The sequence below is a fragment of the Pseudorca crassidens genome, chromosome 11, assembly GCF_039906515.1.
Source record: "Pseudorca crassidens isolate mPseCra1 chromosome 11, mPseCra1.hap1, whole genome shotgun sequence".
Taxonomy (NCBI): domain Eukaryota; kingdom Metazoa; phylum Chordata; class Mammalia; order Artiodactyla; family Delphinidae; genus Pseudorca; species Pseudorca crassidens.
Window position 1 is genome coordinate 86,109,454 of NC_090306.1, and position 14,614 is coordinate 86,124,067.

General features: G+C 38.4%; 1 protein-coding gene across 2 annotated transcripts in view; it reads left to right on the forward strand.

Moving 5' to 3' along the window:
- Positions 1–14,614, forward strand: part of UTP20 (UTP20 small subunit processome component) — a 94,677-nt gene that overhangs the window by 28,458 nt on the left and 51,605 nt on the right. For both annotated transcript variants that reach the window (XM_067697688.1, XM_067697686.1), the window contains exons 22-24: positions 9,457–9,642; positions 12,954–13,044; positions 14,125–14,210. In XM_067697688.1, the coding sequence (XP_067553789.1) occupies positions 9,457–9,642; positions 12,954–13,044; positions 14,125–14,210 (363 nt within the window). The remainder of the gene's footprint in view (positions 1–9,456; positions 9,643–12,953; positions 13,045–14,124; positions 14,211–14,614) is intronic.

The window sequence follows — 14,614 nt, forward strand, 5'->3', positions numbered from 1 at the left end:
TAGGAATATGTCTCTGGTAGGGTGTGAGGAAGAGAAGGTGCAAAGTATTAAATTCCCAGATTGGCTGAGTTCTTTTCTTAAATCTGTCATCTTTTCAAATCATTGGCACCTCTCTAAAGCACTGGCTCCATCAGATAACAACTAAACAACTTTTGTTTACCACTTAATCTTACATAAACCAAAATTTAACCAGCCCACAAACGCTATTAATAAAAAATTGCAGATTTCAAAGTAAGAAAGGCCATACCGAGTTAGATCAGTGTACAATGGCCTTGTTATTTCTTGCCCTATTGTTGTTTTCTTGCCTGCCTGGGGCTTAAAATTACTTTGCAGTAACTCAGCCTCAGCCACTCTGTTTTGAACCTCTTGACTGTTTCCCATGATGCCGAGGAATGTGCTCTCAAAGAATAACAAGAACTTTCTGGAGCACTGTTTTATTTTGACTAGGTATGCTGTGTGAGAGTCAGATTGCTTTAAAACTCTAAAGATAAGGGATGCGGTATATAGAACACTACTAGTCAATCAATAAAAGTTATGTTTTCTGGAAACATTTCATTACATGGGAAAATACTGTAGGGTTAGGTTAGGCAGGCTACAGACCACAGCCAGCCAGACTAGTTCAAGGAACAGCTAGGGAGTCTTTTGGCTACAGCTGGGTGATCCAGGAAGAAAGTAGTTGGAGGTGAGGGCAAAAATTTAACAGGAGACTGAATATGTGTAGGGCCTTTAAGTTTTTTACTGTCAGTGAAATGGAAAGCCATTGGGAGGTTTAAGCAGAAGGATGACATGACTTAAGTTTTCTTGAGGATTTTTCTGGCTGCCATGTTGAGAATGGACTGTGGGACAGCAGTGGTGAGAGCAGAGGGACTGCAGAGTAGAGTTGGGAGGAGATTGCAAAAATCTGGGCAAGAAGTGATGGTGACCAAGGTGGGAATAGTGTAGATGATGAGAGGTAGTTGAATCCTTGACAACTTTTGAAGGATTTCAATTCAAAAAGATATATTTTTGAAGAATTGCAACTAGATTAGCCTGTGGGACTTACCAACAGATCACTCGTGGGATGGGGGTTTGGGGGGTGCACGAAGGAGGAAGGGGAGGAATCAAAGATGTCTGTAAGGTTTTGGCCTGAGCAACTGGAAGAACAGTTACCATTTACTGAGATTGACAGAAATGCAGAAGTTTGCTGACTTGTGAGGAAGATCAAGGGTTCATTATTTAAAACATGTTAAGTTTAGGATGCTGAATAGACATCTAGGCACAGATCTCAAGTAGGCAGTTGAGTGTAGAGTTTAAAGTTCAGGGGAAAGGTTTGGTTTAAAGATAGTAAATTTCAGACTCATCAGTATATGGATGGTTTTTAAAATTATGAGACAGGGAATGAAGTCACACCAGGGGGTTTAAATGTAGAGAGGGAAAATTTCCAAGGACTAACAGCAATATTCAGAGGTTGGAAGATAAGGAATCAGCCAAGGATGCCAGGAAAGAGTGATAGAAGAACCAAGACCACTTAATATCCCTTGAAGGAAGTATTTCAAGGAGGGAGTAAACAGTGGAATCAAATGTGTCTGAGACATCAGTCAGATGAAGAATAAGAATTAACTGACACAGAAAGCTAGACAAGATGAAAAGGCAGAGGGCTATGTGCCAGATGAAGGAACAAGATAAAAACCCAGAAAAACAACTAATTAAAGTAGAGATAGGCAACCTTCCAGAAAAAGAATTCAGAATAATGATAGTGAAGATGATCCAGGACCTCGGAAAAAGAATGGAGGCAAAGATCGAGAAGATGCAAGAAATGTTTAACAAAGACCTAGAAGAATTAAAGAACAAACAAACAGAGATGACCAATACAATAACTGAAATGAAAACTACACTAGAAGGAATCAATAGCAGAATAACTGAGGCAGAAGAATGGATAAGTGACCTGGAAGACAGAATGGTGGAATTCACTGCTGCGGAACAGAATAAAGAGAAAAGAATGAAAAGAAATGAAGACAGCCTACGAGACCTCTGGGACAACATTAAACACAACAACATTCTCACTATAGGGGTCCCAGAAGGAGAAGAGAGAGAGACAGGACCAGAGAAAATATTTGAAGAGATTATAGTTGAAAACTTCCCTAACATGGGAGAGGAAATAGCCACCAAAGTCCAGGAAATACAGCAAGTCCCATACAGGATAAGCCCAAGGAGAAACACACCAAGACACATAGTAATCAAATTGACAAAAATTAAAGACAAAGAAAAATTACTGAAAGCAGCAAGGGAAAAACGACAAATAACATACAAGGGAACTCCCATAAGGTTGACAGCTGATTTCTCAGCAGAAACTCTACAAGCCAGAAGGGAGTGGCATGATATACTTAAGGTGATGAAAGGGAAGAACCTACAACCAAGATTACTCTACCCCACAAGGATCTCATTAATATTCAATGGAGATATCAAAAGCTTTACAGACAAGCAAAAGCTAAGACAATTCAGCTCCACCAAACCAGCTCTACAACAAATGCTAAAGGAACTTCTCTAAGTGGGAAACACAAGAGAAGAAAAGGACCTACAAATACAAACCCAAGACAATTAAGAAAATGGTCATAGGAACATTCATATCGATAATTACCTTAAACGTGAATGGATTAAATGCTCCAACCAAAAGACACAGGCTTTCTGAATGGATACAAAAATAAGACCCATATATATGATGTCTACAAGTCGCCCACTTCAGACCTAGGGATACATCCAGACTGAAAGTGAGGGGATGGAAGAAGATATTCCATGCAAATGGAAATCAAAAGAAAGCTGGAGTAGCTATACTCATATCACATAAAATAGACTTTAAAATAAAGAGTGTTACAAGAGACAAGGAAGGACACTACATAATGATCAAGGGATCAATCCAAGAAGAAGATATAACAATTATAAATATATATGCACCAAACATAGGAGCACCTCAATACATGAGGCAACTGCTAACAGCTATAAAAGAGGATATCGACAGTAACACAATAATATTGGGGGACTTTTAACACCTCACTTACACCAATGGACAGATTAATAAGGAAACACAAGCTTTAAATGACACAATAGACCAGATAGATTTCATTGATATTTATAGGACATTCCATCCAAAAACAGCAGATTACACTTTCTTCTCTAGTGTGCATGGAACATTCTCCAGGATAGATCACATCTTGGGTCACACATCAAGCCTCAGTAACTTTAAGAAGGTTGAAATCATATCAAGCATCTTTTCTGACCACAGTGCTATGAGATTAGAAACCAATTAAAGGGGAAAAAACATAAAAAACACAAATACATGGAGGCTAAACACTACATTACTAAATAACCAAGAGACCACTGAAGAAATCAAAGAGGAAATCAAAAAATACCTAGAGAGAAATGTCAGTGAAAACACGACAGACAATCCAAAACCTATGGGATGCAGCAAAAGCAGTTCTAAGAGGGAATTTTATAGCAATACAAGCTTACCTTAAGAAACGAGCAATCTCAAATAAGCAATCTAACGTTACACCTAAAGAAACTAGAGAAGGGAAAACAAACAAAACCCAAAGTTAGCAGAAGGAAAGAAATAAAGATCAGAGCAGGAATAAATGAAATAGAAACAAAGAAAACAATAGGAAAGATCAATAAAACTAAAAGCTGGTTCTTTGAGAAGATACACAAAATTGATAAACCATTAGCCAGACTCATCAAGAAAAAGAGGGAGAGGACTCAATAAAATTAGAAATGTAAAAGGAGAAGTTACAACAGACACTGCAGAAATACAAAGCATCCTAAGGGACTACTACAAGCAACTCTATGCCAATAAAATGGACAACCTGGAAGAAATGAACATGTTCTTAGAAAGGTATAAACTTCCAAGACTGAACCAGGAAGAAATAGAAAATATGAACAGAACAATCACAAGTAATGAAATTGAAACTGTGATTAAAAATTTCCAACAGGGCTTCCCTGGTAGCGCAGTGGTTGAGAGTCTGCCTGCTGATGCAGGGGACACAGCTTCGTGCCCTGGTCCGGGAAGATTCCACATGCTGCGGAGCGGCTGGGCCTGTGAGCCATGGCCACTGAGCCTGCGCGGCAGGAGCCTGTGTTTCGCAACGGGAGAGGCCACAACAGTGAGAGGCCCGCGTACCACAAAAAAGAAAAGAAAAAAATCTTCCAACAAACGGAAGTCCAGGACCAGATGGCTTCACAGGTGAATCCTATCAAACATTTAGAGAAGAGCTAACACCCATCCTTCTCAAACTCTTCCAAAAAAGTGCAGAGGAAGGAACACTCCCAAACTCATTCTATGAGGCTACCATCACCCTGATACCAAAACCAGACAAAGATACTACAAAAAAAGAAAATTACAGACCAATATCACTGATGAATATAGATTCAAAAATCCTCAACAAAATAGTAGCAAACAGAATCCAACAACATATATAAAAGGATCATACACCATGATCAAGTGGGATTTATCCCAGGGATGCAAGGATTCTTCAATATATGCAAATCAATCAGTGTGATACACCATATTAACAAATTGAAGAATAAAAACTATATGATCATCTCAATAGATGCAGAAAAAGCTTTTGAGAAAAATCAACACCCATTTATGGTAAAAACTCTCCAGAAAGTGCACATAGAGGGAGCCTACCTGAACATAATAAAGGCCATATATGACAAACCCACAGCAAATGTCATTCTCAATGGTGAAAAACTGAAAGCATTTCCTATAAGATCAGGAACAAGACAAGGATGTCAACTCTCACCGCAGTTATTCAACATAGTTTTGGAAGTCCTAGCCTGGACAATCAGAGAAGAAAAAGAAATAAAAGAATACAAATTGGAAAAGAAGAAGTAAAACTGTCACTGTTTGCAGATGACATGATACTATACATAGAGAATCCTAAAGATGCCACCAGAATACTACTAGAGCTAATCAATGCATTAGGTAAAGTTGCAGGGTACAAAATTAATACACAGAAATCTCTTGCTTTCCTATACACTAATGATGAAAAATCTGAAAGAGAAATTAATGAAACACTCCCATTTACCATTGCAACAAAAAGAATAAAATACCTAGGAATAAACCTACCTAGGGAGACAAAAGACCTGTATGCAGAAAACGATAAGACACTGATGAAAGAAATTAAAGATGATACCCACAGATGGAGAGATATACCATGTTGTTGGATTGGAAGAATCAATATTGTGAAAATGAATATACTACCCAAAGCAATCTACAGATTCAATGCAATCCCTATCAAATTACCAATGGCATTTTTTACGGAACTAGAACAAAAACTCTTAAAATTTGTTTGGAGACACAAAAGACCCCGAATAGCCAAAGCAGTCTTGAGGGGAAAAAAACAGAGCTGGAGGAATCAGACTCCCTGTCTTCAGACTATACTACATAGCTACAGTAATCAAGACAACATGGTACTGGCACAAAAACAGAAACATAGATCAATGGAACAAGGTAGAAAGCCCCGAGGTAAACCCACGCACCTATGGTCAACTAATCTATGACAAAGGAGGCAAGGATATACAACGGAGAAAAGATGGTCTCTTCAGTAAGTGGTGCTGGGAAAAACTGGACAGCTACATGTAAAAGAATGAAATTAGAACACTCCCTAACACCATACACAAAAATAAACTCAAAATGGATTAGAGACCTAAATTAAGAGTGGATACTATAAAACTCTTAGAGGAAAACATAGGAAGAACACTCTTTGACATAATCACAGCAAGATCTTTTTTGGTACACCTCCTAGAGTAATGGAAATAGAAACAAAAATAAACAAATGGGACCTAATGAAACTTAAAAGCTTTTGCACAGCAAAGGAAACCATAAACAAGACGAAGAGACAACCCTCAGAATGGGACAAAATATTTGCAAATGAATCAATGGACAAAGGGTTAATCTCCAAAATATATAAACAGCTCATGCAGCTCAATATTAAAAAACAAACAACCCAATCCAAAAATGCGCTGAAGACCTAAATAGACATTTCTCCAAAGAAGACATACAGATGGCCAAGAAACACATGAAAAGCTGGTCAACATCACTAATTATTAGAGAAATGCAAACCAAAACTACAATGAGGTATCACCTGACACCAGTTAGAATGGGCATCATCAGAAAATCTACAAACAACAAATGCTGGAGAGGGTGTGGAGAAAAGGGAACCCTCTTGCACTGTTGGTGGGAACGTAAATTGGTACAGCCACTATGGAGAACAGTATGGAGGTTCCTTAAAAAACTAAAAATTGAATTACAATATGATCCAGCAATCCCACTACTGGGCATATACCCAGAGAAAACCATAATTCAAAAAGACACATGCACCCCAATGTTGATTGCAGCACTATTTACAATAGCCAGGTCATGGAAGCAACCTAAATGCCCATCGACAGATGAATTTATAAAGAATATGTGGTACATATATACAATGGAATATTACTCAGACATAAAAAGGAACGAAATTGGGTCATTGGTTGAGACGTGGATCGATCTAGAGACTGTCATACAGAGTGAAGTAAGTCAGAAAGAGAAAAACGAATATCATATATTAACGCATGTATGTGGAAACTAGAAAAATGGTATAGGTGAACCGGTTTGCAGGGCAGAAATTGAGACACAGATGTAGAGAACAAACGTATGGACACCAAGGGGGGAAAGCCGCAGGCGGGTGGGAGTGGTGGTGTGATGAATTGGGCCATTGGGATTGACATGTATACACTAATGTGTATAAAATTGATGACTAATAAGAAGCTGCTGTTTAAAAAAAAATGGTTATCATTAATTTGTGAGAAAATTTTCCACTTATTTTCCTGTATCTAATAAGTTAGTTTTATGCTTTTTTCTTCTTTATTCTCTTAATGTAAGTAACTATACTGATTGACTTTAGAAAGTTAAACCTTTCTTGTATCGTTGGAATAAACCTCACTTGTCATGATAGATTAAAAAAAAAAAAAAGTATTGACCATTGGCTTTGGAAGTGACCTTAACAAGAGTTGTTTTGGTTGACCTGATAGGGATGACATTCTGATTAAAATGGCTTAAGAGAAGATGGAGAAGAAAAATGGAAACAGCAAGTGTGGGCAGTTCTTGAAAAAAGGAAGTAGACGTAGGTGGAAGGAGGTGTGGGAGCAGAAGGGGAGCCGTTGTTGTCTGGGTTGACGTTGAGCTTAAACAGCCTGTGTGTAGGCGATGCTAGCGTGAATGATCCGTAAGGGAGGGGAAATGGGTAATGCAAGAGAGGGGATAAAATCGCGAGAGCCCTGCCTTTGAATAGGCAGGAGGAGACAGGATTCTGTGCATAAGTGAAGAGGTTTGCCTGGATAATTCATTCTGGGAAAGGTTACAAGCAAAGATGCACACAGGTCAGTAGATATGGTGGTGGAAGAGTAATGATTTTCTCTTTTTTTCACATAGGTCTTTGGGCTTTATGTCTAAACAAGAGCAGTGACGTTCAGCTTCCTTGCCTTGTTTTGAAGATCATGTAGTGTTTATCAGTTGTTTCGTGAATTGCAAGGGGCTGTACCTATGCAAGCCGGTATTAAAGGTGTTAGTAGGATATGAAGTTCCTATCATGTTAATTTTTCAAGTTTTTCCCCAAAGAAATAAATTACTCCTTAGCTTAATGTAAAGACCTTCCTCTAGTAGCACAAGGTGCTGTGAGGTGTGGATGGAGGGCGGACCCTGTAACAGGATGTGAGTCTCTGAGTTTAAGAAAACTTAAAGACTGAAAAGACACAATTTTTTAAAAATGTTGAAGATTAATTGGCACTGATCACCTATAACTAATACATTTGTAAATGATCCAAACTAATGAAAAACCCAAAGGTCACCTTTAATTCTGACTTTGAAATATATTATGGGCTTTTAATTTGGGGGGTTATAAATTTATACTTCTAAATATGTTTCATATAATTTGGTATTAGGACTAATTGTGAATCCGTTGTAAACATTCTCTGAGAAGAACCAAACCAGAAGCAGAAATGAATGACTAACAATAGCAACAGTATCTCAGTGATAGGTGACATTTAATAGTACTTGCTGTGTGTTAGACACTCTTATAAGTGCTTTGTATGAATTATGTAATAAATGAATGAGTGAACATGCTGTGCATGGAGGTAAAGGTTAATATGTCATGTGGTTAATTGAGGGCTGAGAGTATAGTACACACGTTTTTAAATGGATAATGGTGCAGTTTTTAAAGGACAACTTTGCTCATTTCATTCATTCATTTATTTTTTATTTATTAAGGGTAAGATCCTGCTAGCTAAGAGTACAGCATTGAGTATGGTAGGGTCTCAGCCTTCTAGGTTTAGTGTTGTGTATTAACCTATAGTGTATTTCTTCCAGGTGTGCTGGTAGGATGCTATCCTCAAATATGTATTGCATCAGTGTATTTTTAAATTTATTTATTTATTTTTGGCTGCGTTGGGTCTTAGTTGCTGCGTGCGGGGACTCTTCTTTGTTGTGGTGCACGGGCTTCTCATTGCAGTGGCTTCTCGTTGTGGAGCATGGGCTCTAGGCACGCGGGCTTCAGTAGTTGTAGCACGACGGCTCAGTAGTTGTGGCTCACGAGCTCTAGAGTGCAGGCTCAGTAGTTGTGGCACACGGGCTTAGTTGCTCCGTGGCATGTGGAATCTTCCCGGACCAGGTTTCAAACCCATGTCCCCTGCATTGGCAGGCGGATTCTTAACCACTGCGCCACCAGGAAAGTCCCTATCAGTGTATTTTTGAGTGAGGACTTTAAAGTCTATCTGATCAGTTTCCTTATATCTATAGCCCAGTGTCACGCACAAAACAGACAACAAAGTAATAATTGTTGGATGAATGAACCAAAGTGACACAAAACTAATGCACTGAATGATAGCCTTCAAGATAGCATTAGTTACCTACAGCAATGGACCAAAATTAAAAGGATGGAATTCAGTGAGAACAAATGTGAATACCAACTGCACAAGCTTAGTTTAGAGGAGCCAAAATATAAAGCCTGACTGATTTTCATTGCCTGGACATTTAGTCTGAGTCTGTGTCATGTTGTGACTTCCCTCAAAAGCAATGAATTGATAGTCCCGCCTGTCTTACCAGGTCATACCTGGAGGACTGAATACTATAATATAATCTACCCCTATCCGCTCCTCCCCAAGTTGTGGTTCCAGAGACAGGGAGGCTGATATCAGCTTAGTCCAAAGTAGACATTTCAAATATTTTCAACAGTGTAACAATGAAGTGGCTGTCTTCTGCAGTTAGTGATTGACTTGTCAAATTAGGTACTTAAGAGGGGCTGAGTTTAAATGTTGTAGAAGATGCTTGACTAAGGTGCCTCTGATGTCTCTTCTGTGTGTGAGTCTGTGAACTGGGGACATACATCTGTCATAAACATTTAGTATATTTAGCTTCATCTGTTTCATATTACTCTCTTTCCACTGTAGCAATGAGTATTACCCAGCAGATCTGCAAGTTGCACCAACCCAGGATCTGCGAAGAAAAGGCAGAGGGCTGGGGGCAGAGGAAATAGAAGAGGAACCTGTTGCCGGAGAGGATGAAGAGTTGGGGGAAGAGCTGGCGCCCCAAGATGAACCCTCACAAAAGAAAAAGACAAGAAGAGCTGCGACCAAGTAAGTTCAGCGTTGCTGAAAGATTACAGATCCACGGATCCAGGAGGAGTGGGAAGAGACCTCTTGTGACCTCCTGTGAAATAGTCTGGGACAAGATGAATTACTCAGATAATTATTTACCAAAGTGCTGAATCTTCCTGAGATTTTCTTTTACAACCTGAAGAAAACTGCCAGTGTTCTGAGTTTTTTCTTTGCTTGCTTACTATTTATTTTTTCTTGTTTAGCCACAGAATGTTAAGAGTTTGGGGACTTTGGAGTCATCTGATTGTAGCGCCTTTTTATAGATGAGAGCACTGGGGCCTGGAGCAGTTAAATGCCCTTGACCTTTGTCGTTCACTTTCATAGCATTGGGACATTATGTTCGTGTGCTGGGGCAACACAGAATGGAACATCTTTTCCCTTATAAATAAGCGCATCAGCACTCTTAACTTTGCCTTTTGACTTCTTTCCTGATTACTTTTGGCTTTCTTTTTTTCCATGCTGTTACATTCTCTTTCTGACTCTCTGGTTTATTCATTTACCTGAATTGTTAGAAACGTTAGAAAAAAGAAGTGACTCTGCTTTCAGAAGGTACTCCAGCTTACTTGAATATTGTCTGAATTGGGGTGTCAGAGATCCACCAGACTGGCGCTGCTGTGTTATTTTAACACTTTACATCTCAATCTGATATGCACATTTGTTGAGTCTTTCCCATGAGCCATTTGTTAGCTCATCATTCAGCAACTGTATCGAGGTCCTTTTGCTAAGTGCTGGGCAACAGAGATGAATGGTACCTAGCTTCTGCAGAGCTAGAAGCTCAGTCTAATGCCTGGTGAAATATTTTAACGAAGTATTTTTAAAGGAGTTACAGGAGCACAGTAAAAAAAAATGACTTAATTCTATCACAAAGGGAAGACTTTTACAAAGGGGAGGGCACCTCTGAAGCTGCAAGACAAAAGTTTGCCAAGCACAGAAGGGCTTGCCAGCTAATGGAAATAGTATATAAAGCACAGGAGTTTATGTACTAAGATCATGGCTAAGCTTCCTGGAACCATAGTTCCTTCTCTGCTCCTACCTTCTCACAACTCTGAGCATTCTATCCCCTACTACTTCCTCTAAGACAGAGATTGCTCTTTTCGTCTTTGTATCCTTCAGCATAACAGCTATCCAAAGGTTTGTCCTTGTGTTTATTTGTTGAATAAACGAATAAGCTATTCATGCATTCATACCTCTTCCATTCTCACCCCTGGACCTTTGCTATGTCCTTCTTTCTGCAGTCCCCTTGCATCATTGCTGCCAAGTGAAATTCTAGTCATACTTCAAGGCACAGTTCTCATTCTGCTTCTTCACTGAAGCTCTTCCTGTCTTTTAAACTAGAAGTTATCTTACCCACCTTCAAGCTTTGATAACAGCTGTTCATACCTCTAATCAGGTGCTGCTCCTTGCCTTGGGTACTAATTTTTTTATAAATCATCTATGTAAATTAAAAACTCTTTAAAAATAAGTTCCATGTCTTAATTAATTTTCCTGCCCCCTGTAGCCAAACCTAGAATGTTGCTAGCATTCCCCATCATTGAAAATGTAAGTAAATGGATAATCACATTCTTGGGGCCATCTCAGTATATTCATAGCCCAATTTTATAATCCATGGAACACGTTCCTCACTGGCAAGTATTTAATGAGAACGTGAAAATTAGCTCCTGTTCTCTTTGTCTCCTGAAAGCTACATGGCACATAAAAAATAATAAATGTTGAGGGAAAGCGTATATGTTTCAATAGAAGATTTAAAAAATTTATTTGTAAAACTGAAAAGGCTCAGTGATAAGTAATTACAGAGACATTGTATCAGTCAGAGCTTTCCAGAGAAACAGAACCAGTAGAATGGAGATCAATGTGGGGTGTGTGTGTGTGTGTGTGTGTGTGTGTGTGTGTGTGTGTGTGGAGAGATTTGTTTTAAGGAATTGGCTCACGTGATTATAGGAGCCAGCAAGTCCAGAATTTGTTGGGCAGATAGCAGGTTGGAAACTCAGGCAGGATTTGATGCTTGTAGTCTGGAATGTGAAGTTCGAAGGGTAGGATTTCTGTGTGACAGTCTTACTGCAGAATTCCTTTTCTGAGAAACATCAGTTTTTGCTCTTATAGCTTTCAATTGATTGGATGAGGCCCATCCGCATTATTGAAGGTAATCTCCTTTATTTAAAGTCCACTAGTTGTAGATGTTAACAACATGTACAAAATATTTTCATTGCAACTCCTAGATTAGTGTTTTGTTACATAACTGGGTACTGCAACTTAGGTTGACACATAAGACTAATTATCACAGGCATTTAAGCTAAATATAAATAATAGGGCTTCCCTTACCCCTATTTCTCTACAATATCTTAAAGAGGTCATAATTTCCAGCCATTTTTCTCTATATTAACTAATAGGGCTTTCACAGTTTTGCTTTCTTTTGCCTAAAACAGAGAAATGTGTTGTTTGCTAAACCCTTGGGAGCTGAAGCACCACAACTTGTGGTCTTGCATTCAGTCCTCGCAGAAAATCTGGGAGGTCTTGTCTTTGTTGAGATGAGGAACCTGAGACTCTGAGACATTCAGTGACTTTCCCCAAAGTCAGCAGCTCAGAATGGCAGAACCACACATGCAGCTGGTTTCCACCTCTCTTCACTTCTCCCTGCTTAAGTATTTTTAAAGCCTTGTAGAGTCTATGAATTAGAAAGTTGAGCATGTAAATGCGGTAGAAGCGCTCTTCTCGTTCTGTCTCGGTGGATGATGTGGTTTGTTCGAGGCAACCCCATCTTCAGATTTAACTTTTACCACAGAGCATTGCTCTTTCTTCCTCCTTCTTGGTAAGCAAGAGCCATGGTTACCCAAACTTGGACCTCTGTTGCCTGACATCAGTTTTTATGTTATATAAAAGTGAAGAAGTATATATTTTTCCACTTTCCTGTCTACTGCATAGGAACTAGATAAGGAATCGTTCCAAAAATTATCTGTGTTCAATCTTGGAATGTATTACCATTTTGATTACTTTCTTTCTACATTTGGTTTAATTTATGGTTTATTCTGAGGACATCCTGAATGATTTTGTGGGGTGGGGAGCCTGAATTTCAGGGGAGGACCTGCCTGAGATTTGGAATTCCTGGAGAATGATTTCCTAAATGCAAATAATTAAAACTTGTCTGTGTAATTAACAATGAAACTATAGTCAAGGTGTTCAGAGTACCTGTCACAGACTAAAATTAGTGGGTACTATCATCTCAAGCAAATAACGTCTGTTCTCTAATTCTGTTTTTTTCTGTTTTTCTCGGGGTTTTTTTGTTTGTTTTTTAGGCAGTTAATTGCTCATTTGCAAGTTTTCTCTAAATTTTCGAATCCACGAGCCTTATATCTGGAATCCAAATTATATGAGCTGTATCTTCAGGTAAGTAAAATAAATTCTTACCACTACAGTTACTTGTGAACTTTCCTCTCCCTTTTTCTTTGCCAAAATAACTTTTAGGTTTTCAATAATTGTTGGAATAGGGCCCATATCTATACTTTAAGTCTAATTTTTTTTTAATTAACAGATATTTTCTGTATCTTGAGAAACAGTTTTAGACAGTACTAATTTAGCAGATTTTTAAAGAAATTTGGGGTGACTAAACATTGATCGGCTGTATTAACAGTGAGTGTAACAAAGCGTTAGTTGTCTTGTGAGAATTCGTTTTTAGAAGGGAATGAGGGTTTGTGCCAAGAGAGCTGCTACTTTTCACTGCTAGGCAAGTTAGCCTTATGGAGCGCCAGGGTTCCAGGATCTTTTCGACTGAATGAAAAAAGAGAGAATAATAGTCCGTGGAAATCACAATATATGACCTTGAGTTCCAAAAAACGTTGCAGAAAAAAATTAACGTCAGAAGCAGAGTAAGCATTGGATGTCATTCTAAACCATCTGGGGAAACGAGATTTTCTCTTTTCATTTGGATGTTTTTTAAATGAAACATATTATTTCATCAGAATTTGTCCTTGTTTTGCCCGTAATTCAGATATAACTTGTTTATAGAGCCAGAGCTCAAAACTCTCAGTTGTCCACAGGAAACAAAATTCTGAACTGACTGATCAGAGAGGCTTCAGAGCCAGGTCTTCTTTCCTGGCATCTTCCTGACTGCTCTTACCTTCACGGTATTAGAAGAGCTCTGTCTCACCACAGGACCAGCCCAGTTAGTGTAAATCTAGACTCATGTAGGGAATTGGCCTTGGCCAAAAGACAGATAGACCTGAGAATCTGGCATGTGGGAGGCAGGTGTCAGAGTTGTGTTTCTGTTTTGTTCTTTGCATATATTCTGTTCATCTTCCTTTACCTCCAGGAAAATGTAAAGCTATTATCAGGAAATCATCCTTAACCCATGTCTAGGAATTTAGATTCTAAGAATTTTAATTGAGCAAATTAGTACAAGTAAATTATGATCCCATGGTATGTGTATATCTAACTTCATTAATTTATTCTATAAAATATCATTCCTAGTTGTTGCTACACCAAGATCAAATGGTGCAAAAAATAACACTGGATTGCATAATGACATATAAACATCCACATATCCTCCCTTACAGGTAAGTTATTTGAAGCTAAAGAAATACTTGGGGGCTGATTTTTAATCTTTCTACCAGACATCTTCTTATAAAGTAATTTTATAAAGGCCTAGGAAATTCCCTCCTTTCTGAGGTGATCATAATGCTATTTTCAGGTAAGAAATGAAAACTGGAAGTATATTTGTTTGTTAAGAGTGCTTCTCCATAGATAATAAGGTAGGAGAGAGAATATTAATTGGAAAGTATGTGTTGAGGTGGCTATATCATTTCTTCTTGCTTATACAATGTCATAAAATCTTGGTGATTACTTAGGGAGTCATCATAATCACACCCTAAGAACTGAAGAAAGCTTTCATATTATGCTTTTATAAACAGCTGAATTATTGACTAACCCCTTATAATCCCTTTTACCTTTTAAAATTTGA